Raw genomic sequence first — 21,162 nt, 5'->3', positions numbered from 1 at the left:
TTTGCTTATTTATTTCTGGTTTATTTTGGCCCTTCTCTTAATCAAGAGTTTTCCCAGTTCCTTACTTAGGTTCTGACTTTACTTGCTGTCTGCCATCCTTGAACCCTACTTTCCACTCCTTCAGAAGTTGGTAATAGATGTCATCTAGACACTGTTTGCGGAGAAGGCAATGGCATCCCACTCCAGTACTCTTGCCTGGAAAATCCCATGGATGGAGGAGCCTGGAAGGCTGAAGTCCATGGGGTCGCTGAGGGTCGGACACGACTGAGCGACTTCACTTTCACTTTTCACTTTCATGCATTGGAGAAGGAAATGGCAACCCACTCCAGTGTTCTTGCCTGGAGAATCCCAGGGACAGGGGGAGCCTGGTAGGCTGCCGTCTATGGGGTTGCACAGAGTCGGACACAACTGAAGTGACTTAGCAGCAGCAGCAGACACTGTTTGACTTTAGGCTGTCTTATTTTTCCACCTTCTGTTGGGTAATTCTTAACTGCCAGCTATTACATGGATAACTTTCTTGTGGTGGTGCTGATCATTTTTGTTGGAGAAAAAATGATTAGACTGTAATAAATGAGGATGTTACAGAGCCATGCTGTTTAATTCTCTAAGGATCCTTTTTTTTTCTTTGCAGACTATATATTATACTCTTTTTAAAAAACAACTTTAGTGATATATAATAGGCATATAATCTCACATGTTTAAAGTACATTACTTTGAAAAGTTCTAACATAACTTTTATGTGAAACCATAAAACTCATGAAACCATTATTATCATGAAACCATTAGCATCAGTCATGAAACCATAAAACCATTAGTGTCATTGAGACAGTCAACACATATATCACCCCCAAAGCTTCTCTATATTCCTTTGTACTCTCTCCCTTCAGTCCCTTCTCATCCCACCCCTGTCATAGGATATACTGCTGATCTGCTTTCTATCACTAGAATAAGTTTTCACTTTTACAAAATTTTATGTAAATAGAATCTTAACATTATGCACTCCTTTTTGTTTAATTTCACTCAGCATGTTTAAGTTGAGATTAAATTGAGTGTCATCCCTGTGACAGCAAGAACCTGTTCCTTTTCCTTGCTGAGTAGTACTCCTTTGTATATATTATACTCTTGAACTGCTCTATTCTCATTGTGGCTGTTCTACTTTTGTTAACCTACTAACCTTGTTAGGCTTATCCTGCCTTTCTTCCCAGTAGATAGTCTTGCTCTATTTGTGGATTTATTTTCATATACTTTCAGCTCTTAGGGGTATAGTTTTAGAAGACATAGTTCTTACCATTAGATTCACATTCTCCTGGAGAATTATGACAAGCATGATACATTTTATGGTAGAGATATCCCAGGATATCTTAGGATCCTAGAGGGCTATAGGAGGATTGGAAGAAAGTTTTAATGAAGTAACTGAAGCTTGAACTGTATCTTGAGAGATGAGTTATATCAATGAAGAGAAAAGGCATAGGGAGGGTTTTCAGGGTGAAAAGAGTAGCATGTGGAGAAGGCCAGAGGTGTGGATTCAGTTGCTGGAGATAAGTCACAGATGCAGGAGTCTACAGAAATGAGTCCAATTCATTTATTTAGAAGTTTGCATTCACCTGATGTAAGCTTCTGTTTTCCCTGGAGACCTCAGAAATTTTGTATTTAAATCCTGTCTTTACTAGTTTTTTTCTGTTCTAACCCGTCCTACTTACTATTACTGGTTTAGTTCCCTGCAGTGCACACCTTGAAATGCACACCTGCTCTAGTAGCTCTTTGATTCAGCGCCTTCTGTGGCTTTATGTTTTTTTTATATTCTCAATGTGCATTTAACCGTTAGAAGCCTGGCCTCTTGCAGATCATTTCTTTTATGGCCTTGCTTCTTATCCATTTACTTTGTTTCAAGTGTATTGTCCCTAGGTTGCTACTTTTCCCATTAGCTTTGGGTGATCTCATTCATAATTCAATAATTATGTTGATTGTTTTTTGGCTTTCAAGTTGGGTAATATGTAATAAAGAGTTTCAGATAATTCTTTGGAAAATCGGTTTTTATCATATATATAATATGATGTAGCTTAAGCTCTGTCTAGTATACTTTGGATGTTTGTGTCAGTTGTCTTTTTATTATTAAGTCTAAATTAAGCTAAAGCAATATAGATATTTACATAGTTGTGCTTTTAGAATAATTTTAATAAAATTCAATATTCATTTAAAGAGTATTTTATTACAGTTTAATGGGCTATTGCTGGATTCAGCAATATAGTTTGTTACTACTATTATTTTGAAACATTCCAGTCTTTATAAGCTTTGCCATATTTTAAAGGAATTGTCACTAATACTAATCTTTTACAATTTTTAAGTGGCAAAGAATACTCTTCCTCTTCATTTTAACAATATTACTTCTATTTTCTATCCTAGATTTAGGAGGTAATCCAGTGATAATAATATTTAGTAAAGTCTATCTTAAATTTAAATTGTCACCTTGGTAAGTTAGACTGCCTGAAAATATTAACTTGGTTACATTTTTTTTTTTTTTCTCTTGTAGTGAAGAGGTCTGTATTTTATCTGCATCCGGCACGGCAGCTGTACTGAACCCTAGATTTTTGCAGGATGGCACCGTGGAGGGCTGTTTGGAACAGAGGTTGTCACGACAGCATGGCTTATTTTCCTTAAGGGTAGAGAAGGGAAAGTTTGACTTTCTTCTTCTCAGAGCTGGGATAATCCTTCTTTATGAGGGCGGGTTACACGGGTGCGGTGCAGAAATCAGGACCAGGCACTTGACTGATTTTACCTAATCCATAGCAACACCATAGCAACAAACAAGTATTGGGTTCTGCACTGCATGACGCACACTGTTATTTCTAACACCTCAGTAAATGGCACATATGATTACCAATTGAAGAATTTCAGGTATATGTTTTTGTGTTTGCTACAATGTAGAAATAATTTCTTTTGAGTTTTCTCTTCCTTTCTTTTCCTTTTGTTTTACCTCCAAAATAGGAAAAGGTCATGACACAATTTCCATAAAGAAAATTCCTAATTATAAAACAGACACTATGTTGTATGAAAATTATATATAAAAGCTTCAATTATGTATAAAAATCTTGTGAAATATGACTTTAAGATATGTAAAAGAGAAAGTAAAAATGAAAGCATTGGGTAAAATGAGACTGCTTTTTGGTTTATTTGATTATTGGTTCCTTTAATCTGTTAGTGTCCATAAATAAAAAGATGAGGTTATCAACTATATATACAAAAAGCTGTAAGTTTGATACCAGAGCTTGCCTGAATAATATAAATCTTAAATACTTCTTACCTAACACTATGCATATTTTTCCCCAGTATTAATGTATAATATATATTAAGGAAGAAAGCCAAAAAAAAAAAATCTATACGTTATCAAATTTACTATAAATTTGAAAGTCTCTATGTAGCCAAGAAAAATGTGTTACAAAGACCTTGGTTAGTTTCTTTTGTCAGTATTAAAAATGGATTTTGACCATAATATTTTTCAGAGCATTAAAAGTCATGGTAAATAATAGGAAAGTGAAGGTTGGACATTTTGAAGTATACTAAACAATTGGAATATTCTGTTGAGGAAACTGACTTTGCCAGTGAGTTGTCCCAGGGCTGCCATATAGTTCTTGCTTGTGTCAGTAGCTTCCATTCTGTAGTAGGTAGAAGCCTAATTTAATGAACAGCCTTTCTCATGCAGTTTGGTTGTTTCCATATAATGGCTTAGATGGACACATGAAATTATTAGCGCTTACTAAAAAAAATTTGAAAAAATGTAGGAGAGTAGAAGGAAGAAAAAAATTCCCTAGGATGTCAGTATTTAGAGATTATCCATTTTGTACATTTCATATTTCAAATGTTTTCATACTTTTTTTGCATTTCTTCTTATTTGGGATGATTTTGATCACCTCCTCCTGTACAGTATTATGAACCTCCACCCATAGTTCTTCAGGCACTCTTTCATATCTAATTCCTTAACTCTATTTGTCACTTCCACTGCATAATCTTAAGGGATTTGATTTAATCATACGTAAATGGTCTAGTGGTTTTCCCTACTTTCTTCAATTTAAGTCTGAATTTTGCAATAAGAAGTTCATGATTGGAACCACAGTCAGCTCCTGCTCTTGTTTTTGCTGACTGTATAGAGCTTTTCCATCTTCAGCTGCAAAAATCTGATTTTGGTGTTGACCATCTGGTAATGTTCATGAGTAGAGTAGTCTTTTGTGTTGTTGGAAGAGGGAGTTTGCCATGACCAATGCATTCTCTTGGCAAAACTCTTTTAGCCTTTGCCCTGCTTCATTTTATACTCTTAAGGCCAAACTTGCCTGTTACTACAGGTATTTCATGACTTCCTACTTTTGCATTCCCATCCCCTATGATGAAATGGACATCTTTTTTGGTGTTAGTTCTAGAAGGTCTTGTAGGTCTTCACAGAACCATTCAGCTTCTTTAGCATAAGTGGTTGGGGCATAGATTTGGATAACTGTGCTATTGAATGGTTTGTCTTGGAAATAAACAGAGATCATTCTATCATTTTTGATATTGTACCCAAGTACTGCATTTCAGACTCTCTTGTTGACTATGAGGGCTACTCCATTTCTTCTAAGGGATTCTTGCCCACTAGTAGATATAATAGATATAATGTAGATATAATAGTAGATTTAATGGTCATCTGAATTAAATTCACCCATTCCAGTCCATTTTAGTTTACTGATTCCTGAAATGTTGATGTTCACTCTTGCCATCTCCCGTTTGAACACTTGAATTAACCTTGATTCATGGACATAACATTCCAGGTTAGGAATGTTTTCTATGCAATATTGTACTTTATAGCATCAGACTTTACATCCATCACCAGTCACAAAATGCAAAAAGGCAACATGGTTGTCTGAGGAAGCCTTACAAATAGCTGAGCAAAGAAGATAAGTGAAAGGCAAAGGAGAAAAGGAAAGATATATCCATCTGAATGCAGAGGTCCAAAAAATAGCAAGGAGAGATAAGAAAGCCTTCCTCAGCAATCAGTGCAAAGAAATAGAGGAAAACAATAGAATGGGAAAGACTAGAGATCTCTTTAAGAAAATTAGAGACACCAAGGGAACATTTCATGCAAAGATGGGCACAATAAAGGACAGAAATGGTATGGACCTAACAGAAGCAGATGATATTAAGAGGTGGCAAGAATACACGGAAGAACTATACAAAAAAGATCTTAATGACCCAGATAACCACAATGGTGTGATCACTCACGTAGAGCCAGACGTCCTGAAATGTGAAGTCAAGTGGGCCTTAGGAAGCATCACTATGAACAAAGCTAGTGGAGATGATGGAATTCCAGTTGAGCTATTCCAAATCCTGAAAGATGATGCTGTGAAAGTGCTGCACTCAATATGCCAGCAAATTTGGAAAACTCAGCAGTGGCCACAGGACTGGAAAAGGTCAGTTTTCATTCCAATCCCAAAGAAAGGCAATGCCAAAGAATGTTCAAACTACCGCACAATTGCACTCATCTCACACACTAGCAAAGTAATGCTCAAAATTCTCCAGCTAGGTTTCAACGTTACGTGAACCATGAACTTCCAGATGTTCAAGCTGAATTTAGAAAAGGCAGAGGAACCAGAGACCAAATTGCCAACATCCACTGGATCATAGAAAAAGCAAGAGAATTCCAGAAAAAATCTGTTTCATTTACTGTGCCAAAGCCTTTGTGTAGATCACAACAAATTGTTGAAAATTCTTAAGCAACAGTTAGAACTGAACATGGAACCAGCAACAGACTGGTTCCAAATAGGGAAAGGAGTACATCAAGCCTATATATTGTTACCCTGCTTATTTAACGTATATGCAGAGTACATTATGCAAAATGCCAGACCTGGGTTAAGCACAAGCTGAAATCAAGATTGCCGGGAGAAATATCAATAAACTCAGATATGCAGATGACACCACCATTATCGCAGAAAGTAAAGAGAAACTAAAGAACCTCTTGATGAAGTGAAAGAGGAGAGTGAAAAAACTGGCTTAAAACTCAGCATTCAGGAAACTAAGATCATGGCATCTGGTCCCATCACTTAATGGCAAATAGATGGAAAACAATGGAAATAGTGACAGACTTTATTTTATTGGGCTCCAAAATCACTGCAGGTGGTGATTACAGCCATGAAATTAAAAAACGCTTGCTCCTTGGAAGAAAAGCTATGACCAACCTAGACAACATGTTAAGAAGCAGAGACATTACTGCATTACTACATCCATCTAGTCAAAGGCATGGTTTTTCCGGTAGTCATGTATGGATGTGAGAGGTAGACCATTCAAGGAAGCTGAATGCCAAAGAATTGATGCTTTTAAACTGTGATCTTGGAGAAGACTCTTGATATTTCCTTGTACAGTAAGGAGATCAAACCAGTCAATCCTAAAGGAAATCAAACCTGAGTATTCATTGGAAGGACTGATGCTAAAGCTGAAGCTCCAATAACTGACTCATTGGAGAAGACCCTGATGCTGGGAAAGATTGAAGGCGGGAGGAGAAGGGAACGACAGAGGATGAGATGGTTGGATGGCATCACCAACTTGATGGACAGGAGTTTGAGCAAGCTCTGGCAGTTGGTGATGGACCGGGAAGCCTCATGTCATGCAGTCCATGGGGTCACAAAGAGACACGAGTGAGTGACTAAACTGAACTGAACGTCATACATTTTAGCACTTTTATTCTTTATGCTTTATGATGTTACACCACCTGTGTTCAAATTTCTGGGAGTTATTTGGTTAAAAGTTGTCCCAAATTTTCATCTTTCTGTGGCCCCCTTGTACCACATGACCTTTGGATTCAAACAAACTGACTTTAAAATCTGATGTCTGCTACTTAGTACTTTTTGTGACTGAGCAAATTACTTAGCATCTCAGCTTGGTTTCAGGCCAAGTGAAACTAGGTTTTGTTTCCCTGTGCTTGGCATTATATCGAAGGGGGTGTTCATGTAGCTATAGTTTTCTTAATCTTTAAAAAAAAAAATAGAACGTTTCTGAGTAGATACTGTTGTTCCAGTTTTATAGAGGAGACTCTCAGAGGTTAAATGACTTGCTTAGGCTCACAGCTCTGCTCATATCTGTTTCCCCTGTTACTTCTAATAAGCCAGAATGCCATCCCACCAGTAAAAGAATAATATCTTGGAGAAACTTAATAATTTAGAGGCTTATTCTGTGAAATAATGTATACAAAGAATCTATGCAAAGCCTGATTCCTGGGAAATATAGTAACTTGTAAACTTTTAGATGAAACAGAATTGAGAACCCACATCTTTTCAGATTCATGGATGTGACTGTGAAATCCTGCTGTTCTCCATGGAGTTTCCCTCTTCCCTTCCTATTCTCCTGATTTCTTCAGATTTAATGACTGGAAAAAGATTTTATCATTCTAAAGTGATTTCATAAACAGCCTATTACAGTAGACATTTTACAATGAATGGGAAGGTTGTGGGTTATTTTTTTCTGCTTCATGTATGATAAATGTTCATTTCTGAAACACAGGTGTTTTGGTTTCTCTGAAAGGCTACAACAGACATTAGAAATTAGAAACTTTAGAGTGTGCCTAGCTTTGACTTTTTTTCCCCCTCTTAAATACATTTGTTTCTAACTGTAGATTTTTTTCAGATTGGTAAAGTTTTTTCCCTTAGGAATTATTTTCTGATTTTATGTGTATTATCTTTTCAGATAATAAAAGCATATCACTCTTATTATCTAGCCATTTTTAAAAATATTTAATTTTTAATTGATTGATGATTGGTTTGCAATATTGGTTTGATTTCTGTCATATATCAACCATTCATTTTTATGTTGTATCCTAAAGAAGAAACCATTGGAATAATAGTGGTTTCTGTCAGGTCATCAAACATAAGAATTGAGGGAAGGGATATATGTATACCAATGGCTGATTCATGTTGAGGTTTGACAGAAAACAACAAAATTCTGTAAAGCAATTATCCTTCAATTAAAAAAATAAAAAAAACATAATTGATAGAAAATGCCTCTCTACTTGTATAAGCCTCTTCTTTCATAACAGTGTGTGGTTCTGATTTCCTGTTTATTTCTTATCAATCATAGTAGTACCTATTATGGTCAAAGTTATGATATAGTTTGTACACAGGTACTGGATAGAGAATATTTGTTTTTGGAAAAATGCGTAGAATTTTTCAAGAATGCCTTTTTTCCCCTTAATGTATCCATATAGGCTAGAAGAAAATTTGCCTGCAGGCTGTGGATTTTGCCATATACCATATGATGAACTGAATATGCCATTTCCAGCTCATCTCACATACTGCAATAACTGCAGGAAACAAAAAGTTCCTGATGTTCTCTTCACAACCATAGACCTCCCAGTGGATGCAACAGTTATTGGAAAAGGTTGTCTCATTCAAGCAAGGTATGTTTGTGAAGACAGTACTTGGGGTCCTTGAAGGAATGTAGAGTATGAAGTCAAATAGACGTATTTGATCCATATGATTTTATTGTATGGAAAATTGGAAGGAAAAATAATCCTCTTTGTGAGACTCAGATAAACTTTAATGCAAAAGCAGTCTTAAAAATTGAAATTAGGTACAAATGTTTATTATTATGAAGATTATTAACTAACCTGTCACAGGTGAGGGATGTGACTCAGTATGCTTTAATGACGTTAAATATCTGATACATTTTGGAAGTTGACTTTTTGTTCTTTTTAAGAATGGTGCTACGTGGTTTTTTGTGTTTTTTTTTTTTTTTTTAAACAATTTCAGTTAACTGTTAAGAGTTCTCTTTAAAGTGTGCTGGAATAGGAAATTGGAAGGCACACAGGAAACAGCTGCAGCTATCTAGGTCACTAACAACTGCCAGGCTGCCAAATCCATGGAGCATTTCTGTCTTCATTTTACTTAAGGTCTCAGCAATAATCACACAGCTGATCGTTTTCTCCTTGAAATTCATGACTTCACAATGCCACATGTCCTCTTTTTTCCTGCCTTTATATGTAGTCTTCATTCCTCCTCATTTCTTGTTCCTTGAGAGCCATGAGTTCAGACCCTCTTCTCGAAGCTCTCTCGCTAGTTGAAGTCATCAACTCCTATATATCTGTATTCTGTCTGTAAGTCTAGGACTCCTAAATTTATAGCTCTAGTTCAGAACTTTCTTCGGAGCTTCAGACCCATATACTTTGCTGTCTACTTTATACCCCACTTTCATAAGTATCTCATACTTGTTCCATATTGAACTGCTGATTTTATCCATTTCTCTCATATTGGTCTTTCCTGTTTTCATAAGTGATACTTGCTCTATTCAGTTCTTCATTGCAAATATGGTATTCTTAGACATTGTTCTCTTTCCTAACCTCCCCACATCAGAGTTATTTATATTTCTAATCTATTTCCTTTTTGCTTTCATTCCGTCTTGCATCTTAGACCTTCCATTTAGAATAGTTTTTCTTTCACCTGAGTTATCTCCTTGAGTATTTTTTTGATGAATCTGTTGATGGTGAACAATTTTTACGTGTTTGAAAATGAGCCTATTTTATCTTTAAACAGTATCTTTGGCTAGCAGTTATTTTCTTTAAGCACATTGAAAATACTTGTCCACTGCCTTCTGGCCTTCATTGCAACTGTTGAGAAATAACCTCTTAGACTAACTGTTCTTCTTTTGAAGTTTGTCTATTTTTTTCCCTCAGGCTGTGTGCAAGCTATTTTATTTGTCTTCAGTTTTCTTCAGTTTCCCTGTAGAGTATTAGGTATGGAGTTCTCTTTATCCTAATTGCTATACCTTGGACATCTTGAATTTATAGATTGGTATCTTTCATGTGTTTTAAAAAATTTTAGGTTAGTTCTGTGATTCATCTGTTCTCTCGTCTTGATATTCCAATTAAAGTATGTGTGTCTTTCTGACCGCCTCTTCTATGTCTGTTACTTTCTTATCTATATTTTTAATCTTTTTATTTCTTTATGTTATATTTTGGATATTTTCTTATCTTTCAGTTCTTTAGTTTTGTCTTCAGCTGTCTTTAATATGCTGTTATGCCTAATAATTGGGTTTAAAATTTTTGATTTTTTATTTCCAGAAGTTGTATTTTATTCTTTTTCAAATCTGATATCACATACTATAGTCTGTGTTTAATTCTGTAACTGATAATTTTAATATCTAAAACATTTTTTTTTCTGTTGTTTCTGCTGCTTATTGTTCATTGTGTTTTACTTGCTTTGGCAAATATTGTAAAAAGTCCTGTGTTCACCTAGCTTCCCCGATTGGTGACATCTTACACAGCTATAGTAGGGTATCAGCTAGGATATTGACACTGTTATAATGGTTTTAACTATGCTCCAGACCTGAATCAGTTTTACATTTGTAATACTTGCATTCATTTAAGTATTTGTGTGCGTGTGTGTATATGTATGTCTATGCAGTTTTATCCAACAAATAGATGGTGTAAACCACCGTCACAGTCAAGATACACAGCTGTTTACCACCACGAAAGAACTTCCTTATGCTGCCCACTTACATTTATACCCTGTATTGCCCCTTGCCCTGGTCCTGTGATGCTTTTAGGAAGATTTTTAAAAGTACATAGTTTATCCAGTTGTTTTTTTTTTTCCTTGTTTTAGGTAGTCTTCTTCAGCAGTTCTCAGAGTGTGGCCCTTAGACCAATAGCATCACCGTCCTGGGGGAATGTATAGAAATGCATATTGAGGCTCTGTGCCAGAACTGTTGATTTGGATACCCTAGGGATGGAGCCCGGCAATTGTTTTTTAACAACTACTGGCCTGAGCAGCCTGGCTTACCAGTTTGGGGATATTCTCTTCATCTTTTCAGTCAACTTTTTAGTCCAAGCTTTTGCTGTCTGTCACCTAAGTAGGTCTTGTTCACCATTCCCACATCAGTTCTCTTTGCACCATTCTCTGTGTAGCAGTATAAATGGTGTCCTAAAATATACATTAGATCATGTTACTTCTTAAAATCTATCTGGCGTTCCCATTGCTGGTAGAATAAAATCAAACTCCTCACCATGACCAGTCCTAACATATTCATGCCCATGCTTAACTGCATCCTCCTCTGTGCTGCCCTCACCTTTGCTCACTTCACTGGAGCTACAGTGGTCTCCTTTTGGTTCTTGTAGTATGCCAACTTCATTCCATCATTGTCTTTCTCCAGCAGTCCCAATTCTATTTTGTCTTTAAGATCCTGGCTCAGGTGTTATCTCTGCTCTGAGGCCTTCTGTCCAGTTATTCTTTCTTCCCCTGGTTTATTTTCTGCACACACCTGATTCTTAAGTGTTGTCTGCAGTTGGCTTTGTTTCTTTGCCTTTTTTTTTATTACTCCTCCCCTGGAATACAGTCATGAGCAGGGTCTCTGTGTTTTATTCCTTGATCATTGCTCACCACCTAGAACAGTGCCTGGCATGTAGTAGATACTCAAGTTTTATATTCTTTTAATGAGTAAATTAACTGTTTTCTCTATTGTCCACCCATTATATGATCATGTGGAGTTATAAAACCTAAGATTTAAAATTATATTCTCTGATGATTTTGATTACTGTTTGTTTCATTTCTAGAGATTTTGAGATTTTTTTTTTCATTTTGTTTATCAAAATGGGACTTTTACCAAAAGTGTATACAGTGAAAAAATGGCAGAAAGGATTATTGATAAAACATAATAAGCCCATCTGAAGCAAGTAAATGTTTTTAATCAAGCACATTTTTATGAAGTTTTAAAAATTGGGTATTGCTTAAGATGGTATCAGGAACACTATCCACTGACTACATTATTTTCCTTAATAGGTTGTGTCGCTTAAAAAAGAAGGCACAGGCAGAAGCAAATGCCACAGCCATCAGTAATCTCTTGCCATTTATGGAATATGAAGTACATACTCAGCTAATGAATAAACTAAAACTCAAAGCAATGAATGCTTTATTTGGACTGAGAATTCAGATCACAGTGGGTGAAAATATGTTGATGGGCTTAGCGGTAAGTTTCAAGATGTTTTGTTTTTGTTTTGTGATTCATGTAGTTGTAGATTCTGTTTTATGAGATTCAAAGAGTCTTTTAAGAAGACTTAGCTATTGGCATTAAGACTTCTAAAGGCTAGGGACATTATAAGAAGAAAAGAAATCCAGTGATAGACTTTCAGATACTTTTATATTTCTTTATGAAATTATTTTGAAATTAAGTTAATAAACTATTATATAAATTTATATTTATGTTATTATTCTATTTTTGTATTCAGATTATAATTCTTATAGTCACATTTCTAAGAATTACCATGTAGACCTTATTTTGTAAGTTGGCCACCATTGTCTGGACTTTATTATTGTTTATACTTGCTAACATAGGGTTTTTCCTTCTCAGCATTGTTAACATTCCTGCCTCAAATACTGCCTTTTCTGATTCTTACTGATCTTTTCTTCTTAATCACTAGGGACACTCATTGTAACTATTGGAGACTTTTTTAGTCTGTACACCTGAATCTCAAGGTCCCAAGAGTAGCTTTCATAATAGGTAATCTCTGATGAGTGTCTCCTGGGTATGTGGCACTGCACTGCTCTGGAAGGAATGTGACATTATCTTAACTTTACAAGAGAAGACAGATGCCATAATAGATTGAGACTTGTCCAAAGTGATATGGTTGTACATACCAGAACTCAGTTTCAAATGCAGGCCTGTCTAGTTCCAGAGTTTGTGTTCTCAGCTATGCTGGGTTGTTGCCTCATTAGTGAATGCAGTTAAGAAAGTGTTAAGAGATGGTGCTCTCAGGCTTCATATGGTGCGGAGGGCATTCTAAGTTTGAGCATCAGAGACTGGGTTGTGAGTCCAGTCATGGACATGTGAACAAACCAGGAGAAAGAGCTTCTGGGGACCAGACTTCATAGAGCACTACACGCTTTCCAGGATGGACTTTAACAAAATTGGCAGTTGCTTAAAAATTTTAGTAACAACAACAGCTCTTACAATTTATGCAACTATCCAGAGTTAAAAGAATTGTCTTCTCTTTTCTCCATTCTACTCCTTTGATGTTAATGATTTGCTGTGGGTACTTTTATACATTTTTTTTTGCTTTCTTTCCTTACAGAAACATATTTAAACATAAAGCACATATGTGTGTGTGTTTTATCTTGTTTTGTATTTCCCCTAATAGATTTTCAGTACTAATGACATGCAGTACTGTTACAAAGTCAGAATTTTATTTAATTAAATATTTAAAATAAATCTGTATCAGGTTTTCTTTCTTGGTGATTATGAAGTTAGGATGATATAGTGGAAAGTTCTTGGTTTTAAGAGTTTGAAACACATTCACATCTCTTCTCCACATTTATTGATGTGATCTTGAGTAAGCTTCCTATCCTTTCTGAACTTCAGTTTCTTTACTTGCTTTGCATAAGTTTCTTTTTTACTTTTGCCATTTTAAAGATAAACTACTTATTAATGAAATACTTATTTTATTACAATTTTCAATCGTATTTTCCTGAGCTGTTTCTTTCTGTGCACATTACAGTCCAGTTGTGTGTGCAGAGCCAAGGAAATTGTCCTTTCACTACTGTCTGACCTACCCAGGGTTCTCACTGGGAGTAACCAACCCCTGTGCTACCAGTTCTGGTTTTCTGTGTTCTTTTACATATGTCCTGTGCGAACACTGGTGCTACTTATCTTTTTCCTACAGGACAAGGACCATATTTCTGAATATGAATACTGAAGGACTGTTATGATTTAGATATTTTTTTTCTCATTATTCCCCCATTATTTTTACCAGTCGGCCACCGGTGTGTACTTAGCAGCTTTACCAACGCCTGGTGGTATTCAGATTGCTGGAAAGACTCCTAATGATGGCTCATACGAGCAGCATATATCTCATATGCAGAAGAAGATAAATGACACGATTGCCAAGAATAAAGAGTTGTATGAAATCAATCCTCCGGTAAGTGAAATAAATCTCCATTGTGAATACATAAGTTATTGTCTAAATTTGCTCTCCCTATTACTCATTCTTTCTCCTTCCTTTACATCCATGCTCAAATGTCTTATTTTTTAGGGAAGCCAACTCCAAACACCCTATTTAAAAAATGGTAACTGTCCCATCAATTTTTGGTACTTCCCATCTCCCTTCAGTGTTTTATTGTTTTCTGTTTCTCTTATTTCTGTGTGTCTTTATGTGTGAAGTATGTTTTTGTGTATTGCTTGTTGCTCCTGGGCTTCCCTGATAGCTCAGTTAGTAAAGAATCTGCCTGCAATGCAGGAGACCTCGGTTTAAATCAGGAAGATCTACTGTAGAAGGGCTAGGCTATCTCCAGTACTCCTGGGCTTCCCTGGTGGCTCAGCTAATAAAGAATCCACTTGCAATATGGGAGACCTGGGTTTGATTCCTGGGTTGGAAAGATCCCCTGGAGAACGGAAAGGCTACCCACTCCAGTATTCCGGCCTAGAGAATTCCAAGGACTGTATAGTCCATGGCGTCACAAAGAGTTGGACACGACTGAGTGACTTTCACTTACTTGCCTGATGCTCTCAGTAGAATGAAGCTGCATCAGGGCTGTATTCCTAGTGGCTCAACCAATTCCTCCTAGTAGTAGCCTCCTGATAGATAAGTTCTTGTTAAGTAACCAAATAAATGGTTTAAAATTTTCTTTGTTTAGTATAAAGAAAGATTGCTTGTCTATGGCAAAAATACTAAAAAATGCAGGGTCTTTTCTTTCTCACTTTGTAGTCACTGTAACAGGCACCCTGTCAGATTTATGTAGGGCAGATTAATGTGGAAAGCAAGTAAGGTAATGGATATGAAGGTGCTGCGGAGTAGCTGAGTTAGGAAACTGCGGTGGCAGTCTTATGTAAGGTGTGCACTAGCAGAGAACGTTGAAAACAGTTTGGAAAAACCTTTTTAAAAATAATTTCCTTGGTCTTTTTTTTTTTTTTTTTAAAGATAGCTCTGTTATACCAACAGCAAGCTTTGTCTTTTACATTTGTGTTCACATATCCACTTTCTGTTGATATCCTTGTGGCCAGCAGCTGTTTAGAACCTCTAGTTAGCTGCGATCTTTGGCTATAAAATAGGTAAAAACTTACAAACCCATAAAAGATTGCACCATACATTTACCTTAAAAAGATCATTGTAACTGTCAAAATTTATTTAGCTTAATAAGTTGCATAGCAAATACATGTATAATATATGTATTATGTGTACAAACACAAACATAGATACGTATGTCATATACCACATTTTACTATTTGGGGCTTTGAAAAACTAACACTGCATAAGATATAAAAGATTAGAATGTTATTTGGGTACATAATCTTTAATTCTTTATGAGTTATTTAGGACTTTCAAATGTTGAGTAGAAAACACTGTGAGCTGGAAAAACCGCTAGTTCCCTACCAGTTGTAGTGTCCTCTTTGTACACTAGATGTCAGTGTTGCCTTGTTGTGTCTGATAGTTTCTGGATTATTGTATCAAGGCGGTGGTGGTTGTTTAGTCCCCAAGTTGTGTCTGACTAAAGGAGATAGACATGTATTCTATAAAAGTTTAATTATTCCTAAAGATTATAATTAAATATAGACTAGGAATACATTTTACAGACCCGCCCCATAGTTTTCTATTAATATGCAAATTTAAAACCAGACCGAAGCATACAAATATCAAATCATTGTGTTGAATACCTGAAACTGCTATGTTACATGTCTACGGAAGCTCCATTAAACAGAAAAAGATACGATATAAAGCAATTATATTTCTTTTAGGACATATCTGAAGAGATTATAGGATCCCCCATTCCAGAACCTAGACAACGCTCAAGACTTTTGAGATCTCAGTCAGAAAGCTCTGATGAAGTTACAGAATTGGACCTTTCACATGGGAAAAAAGATGCCTTTGTTTTGGAGGTATTATTGCATTGAAATAATTTCTAAAAGTTTTTGGACTATAAGATACGTATTTTTGCAATCAAATCCTAAATTGGTGCGATTTTTATCATTACAACTGTTATAAATGTCAGAAGAATGTTTTCTTACAGAAATTACAACAAATTTGAAGATATCAAGACTTGGTAATATATCTTTTGTTTAACACCAGATGACTGATTAAATAATGTAGATGGTTTGAGAAGAATTAATGTTGGGGTTGAAATAAAAACATTAAACTTTTGGAGCTATTTTTGTAAATTTGAATTAATTTAAATAAGGTTCTATTCCTTCACTTACTATAGTTCTTATCTACTTTATAGGTTATAATGTTACTATAACATTTTTACATGTAAACATAATAATATAAGCACTGTAGTGTTTTCTTGCCGAGTTCAGAATATGTAATCGAATTTTCATTGTACAAAGACATTCAGAACTGACTTTCCTGAAGAATAAATGTGACATGAAAGGTTTATGGAACCTCTGCTTTCACAGATCTGCTTCCCAGGCACTCCCCTGTAGAATGCTTAGCTTTTAAAGGGTTGATGATCTTTCTTTGATCCTGAAGGAAAGGAAAATAAATGAAGATACTGAGAAATGTTTCCTGGTAAGGTGACAGTTGAGAGAAAAAATCCGACATCTGCATCTCAGTAAAGCAGGAAGGTGATAGTAGAATTGAACTAGGTTGAGATTGGAGGCTTGAAGAGTCTAGAACAGTGCCTGTGAATGATTAGGATGTCAGCTGTAGAAGATGCTCAAGGCTTAACTGAAATAAGAGTGTTACCTTGTAGAAAACTCAAACTATATGACTTTGTACACTTTTCTCATAATTTCTACAGTCTGAGAATGGAAAAAGAAAAGTGTAGCAGGTCAGTGAAAGATTAAGAACAAGCTCCAGGGTTCTGTTTCGAGCAGTGCTACTCAGTGTCCTGTGAAGTGGCATTGGCACCAGCTGGGAGTTTGTAAGAAATTCAGACCCTGGGGCCCCTACTCAGACCTCAAACATGAATATTTCAATGTGGGGCCCAGGAATCTTTCACAAACCTCCAGATGATTCTTAGCTTTACTTAAACCTTGATCCAGAGCATTTTTGATACTTCTGATCCTGGGATTCTAGCTAATTGGAGAATGGAAGTACTTCAAGTGTGGACAAGAAGGCAAGGTGTAGATTCAGTAAAAGAAGGGACAGAGAGACAGAGGGGTTGTGTTTGGAGAGTGCTTGAGATCTTGGTGTGAAATGTTTTGGGGAATACCACAGTTGAGGTATGGCCATGACTGTGGGTAACTGAAGCAAAGTGTAAGTGAAAGTGATTCTTGACACCTCAAGCGTATGAGATAGGACTTAGACCCCCAAGGTACAGAGGAATGTCTATATATGTCCAGTTGGATATGTTCACTATTTATAATTCACAACAGAATATTGAGATGTAAGAAAAATGGAATTTGTACTTATTCTTTTAAGATATACCTTTAAATTTATCCCTATGTAATTCTGTTTTAAAGCAGTTCCATATTTAGCCAAAAGATTTTTTAAAGTTACACTTTATTAGTTTAAACAGAGGTAGTGATTATTTATGTTATCTTTGTAAATCTTTTGAAACATGCCCTCAAAAAGTCTTGAGAAAAGGCTTGATTTTTTTTAACCCAGTGTACTTTGTAATGTAAGATATTTCATTTAGAAGTATTTATAATTATTATTGCAGTAAAGTTTATAGATTTTAGAAAAGTTTTTTCAAATTTTATGCTTTAACTTAGGGGAAAATGGCTCTACTTTTCCTTGACGCTTTATGTTTTCTATTTAATAAATAATAAAAATAATCTTAAAAATTTGAAATAACTATATATTTATTATTTATGTGATAGGTTTAATCTTTTCATTTTCAGATTGATGACACAGATGCTATGGAAGATGTACATTCTCTCCTCACTGATGTCCCACCTCCTTCAGGTAAATAGAGAAAAATTACCTGAGAGGAGACTAATTTTGCATATCAGTATTTCGGTTCATAATTGTTATAGCACTAACTTTAAAGGCTTTGTCAGTGTTACATTCTGTCATGTTCTTTGCTGCCCAAGATCGAAAACACAGTGTTTAAAAATATTTACATTAGAACTTGTGAGCTGATTTTTAATCCTTTTATGTTTATCATTACCCCCAAAACCATGCTGATTTATTAACGTGGTCTGAAGTTTCCCAGAGGTATAGAGTTTTAGAAGAAAAAAATGAGTAGATTTTACAGTTAGGACTTCATGTAATGATTGAAATATGTTATCCTTTAACAACAAGAATAAATGAAATAGTATCATAAGTTTTAACTCTAATTTATTTTAACAGGCTTTTATAGTTGTAATACAGAAATCATGCCTGGTATAAATAATTGGACATCTGAAATACAGGTAAACCTTTTATTCTTAATTTTAAACAAGTATAGCATGTGTGATTTTGGCAAGTTTTTTCTTAACATGTGTCTTCTTTTTACCTCCTTATTGCAATTAAATCTTATCTTTTTAGAAAATAATTATTATAGTAGTAGTATGGTAGTTATTGTTTATTTTATTTTCTGTTACAGTATATAGTTAAAAATAATGAAATGACATGCCATTATATCTTCCCATATTTAGATGTTTACATCAGTAAGAGTAATCCGATTAAGCAGCCTTAACCTGACTAATCAAGCCCTTAATAAGAACTTTAATGATCTCTGTGAAAACTTGCTTAAGGTAGGAACCTTCTGACTAACTATACCTTAGTTAAAATGCCTAAGGATCATGAGATTTAAAAAGAAAAGTGCTTGTATTGTCTGGAATACCTTGCACAGTGGTAGGGACAATTATTTTTATTTATTTGTCAGTCTTAACTTGCCACCAAGTAAAATGCCAAAGTTGTCCTCTCCATCCTAATATGCCATAGTATAAAAGATATATATTTTGAGTTATTTCATAGCTTTAAACTGCATAAAAATCTGTATTTATAAATTTTTAAAATCCCTCTTTCTTATGTTTTTATGACTTAGAAATATGACTAAATATTACTGTCTGCTCAGATATTAAAACTGTATTCATTTTTAATATCTCCATTTTTATTTTTTAATTAATTTATTTTAATTGGAAGATAATTACTTTACAATATCGTGATGGTTTTTGCTTTATATCAACATGAATCAGCCATGGGTATACATGTGTCCCCCCCACCCAAACTGTATTCTTAATGAAAGAATAGACAAAACAGAAATGTTTTAATCTTTTGAATTTTATTTGCCACAGTAAAATATGCATTAAAAATCATTTTTTATGGATTTTTAAATTACAAGAAGTGATATTACTAATATTTTCTTTTGTGTAGAGCCTGTATTTTAAACTCCGGTCTATGATCCCCTGCTGCCTCTGCCATGTCAATTTTACAGTCTCTCTCCCTGAAGATGAATTAATTCAGGTAATTACAGTTTAGTCTATTATTAAAAAAGATTTCTTTGATCTGTTTTAATATTATACATTTGCCATAATTGAGAAGTATAAGCTGCTTTATTTCAAAATATTTTTAAACATGTTAGTATGAGTCAGACCTTATCTGTCCGTTTTACTTTTGTGAACTCTAGTTATCTAAAGGTGGAATCACATGTGTGTTCCAGCGTAATACCCACTGGGAGTTCTGTCTCAGTGTGACTTCTGCAGTCTCCATCCTTTAGAGAAGGTTCTTGAGCTTTTTCTGGAATACCTAGGTTTCGGTGTACATGTTGGGCTTAGTTGTAGTCTGAATATCTGAGTTTATGTGCAGTTCCGGTTAAGAATCTTAACCAGTAAAACTAAAGGCAGATTAGCCAGTTTGTATAAGTTGTATGTAGTGAGAAAGATCTGTGAGAAGATGATTTTGGGAATGATTACTTCGCTCATCATATTGTTTCTGTGATTCTAGGTTACAGTCACAGCAGTTGCAATAACTTTTGACAAAAATCAGGCTTTACAGACTACAAAAACACACGCTGAGAAGTTATTGCAAAGAGGTAAACCTGTGGTAGATGGGAGTATGGTTCAGTGAAAAAAATATATTTGTCTATTTTATAGTTCAGTGAAAAAATATAGAGGATAGGTAACTAAATGATATGCTTTTTGGTAAGATACTGTTACTTTTTCTGTTTTCTTTATCAGGATAACTGTATGGATAAGCATATGACTGGCTTTTTTTTGTTTCACACATGGATAGGTGGTTCACTGCTGATTACACAGAAAATGTGGCTGTTTTTTAGACTTAGATTGTATCATTAATTCTTCAGCAATTTAGAGGCTCTGAAAAAAAAGAAACTTTCTGAAGTTTAATGACTTGCTGGCTAAATAAATATCTAAAATATTTTAAGTTGAATATATTACACCTATATGCTGCTGCTGCTGCTAAGTGGCTTCAGTCGTGTCCGACTCTGTGTGACCCCATAGACGGCAGCCCACCAGGCTCCGCCGTCCCTAGGATTCTCCAGGCAAGAACACTGGAGTGGGTTGCCATTTCCTTCTCCAATGCATGAAAGTGAAAAGTGAAAGTGAAGTTGCTCAGTTGAGTCCGACTCCTAGTGACCCCATGGACTGCAGCCTACCAGGCTCCTCCGTCCATGGGGTTTTCCAGGCAAGAGTACTGGAGTGGGGTGCCATTGCCTTCTCCGATTACACCTATATAGTATTGATTAAATGTCAGATTGAAAGATGTGTTAAATGATGATGTGTTCAGATACTTATCAAAAATAAATAGTAACTGGTTTAAGTATTATAGAACTACTATAGTATCAATACAAAAGTAGGATAGTAATAATTATTAGTGAGTGCTTATTCTTTGAAAGGCATTGTGCTAAGAGGTTTATATGTATCATCCTTTCTAAATCTTAACAGTCCCACCTGGAAAGATAGCAACCACTCTCAGTGTCTGCACGTGAAGGTAGAAAGCAAGGAGAAAATAACCAGAATAAATTGAGTTGGGGAAAAATAAATATATTATCCCAGATTCTTAATTTTTAAAAAATTAATAAGAGATCATTACATAGTAATTTATATTTTTTCTTGCTTCTCTAGCCTCTACAGATAATGAAGAACTTCTGCAGTTTCCCCTGGAACTCTGTTCAGATTCACTTCCTTCTCATCCTTTTCCACCAGCTAAAGGTTGGTTAAGCAAGAGAAATGCAAGCACAAATACTAGTTTCTAGCACAAATACTAGTTTCTAGATGCTTTTACTTGCTTCTTGATTGTAGGTGATCTTAACTTAATTTTGAAATGGAGATTTGTTCTTCATT

General features: G+C 35.2%; 1 protein-coding gene across 12 annotated transcripts in view; it reads left to right on the top strand.

Moving 5' to 3' along the window:
- C2CD5 (C2 calcium dependent domain containing 5) overlaps positions 1 to 21,162 on the top strand; it is a 91,819-nt gene that overhangs the window by 50,882 nt on the left and 19,775 nt on the right. For 11 of the 12 annotated variants that reach the window (XM_070371181.1, XM_070371177.1, XM_070371182.1 and 8 more), the window contains 11 exons: positions 2,531 to 2,626; positions 8,219 to 8,410; positions 11,784 to 11,970; positions 13,751 to 13,915; positions 15,730 to 15,870; positions 17,776 to 17,839; positions 18,227 to 18,288; positions 18,514 to 18,612; positions 19,235 to 19,324; positions 19,805 to 19,892; positions 20,944 to 21,030. In XM_070371181.1, the coding sequence (XP_070227282.1) occupies positions 2,531 to 2,626; positions 8,219 to 8,410; positions 11,784 to 11,970; positions 13,751 to 13,915; positions 15,730 to 15,870; positions 17,776 to 17,839; positions 18,227 to 18,288; positions 18,514 to 18,612; positions 19,235 to 19,324; positions 19,805 to 19,892; positions 20,944 to 21,030 (1,271 nt within the window). The remainder of the gene's footprint in view (positions 1 to 2,530; positions 2,627 to 8,218; positions 8,411 to 11,783; positions 11,971 to 13,750; positions 13,916 to 15,729; positions 15,871 to 17,775; positions 17,840 to 18,226; positions 18,289 to 18,513; positions 18,613 to 19,234; positions 19,325 to 19,804; positions 19,893 to 20,943; positions 21,031 to 21,162) is intronic. The other variant, XM_070371180.1, reaches the window with a different exon arrangement.

This window comes from Bos mutus, chromosome 5, assembly GCF_027580195.1.
Source record: "Bos mutus isolate GX-2022 chromosome 5, NWIPB_WYAK_1.1, whole genome shotgun sequence".
Lineage (NCBI taxonomy): Eukaryota > Metazoa > Chordata > Mammalia > Artiodactyla > Bovidae > Bos > Bos mutus.
The sequence above is the reverse complement of the archived record's forward strand: the minus strand, read 5'-3'. Positions and strand labels throughout refer to the sequence as shown.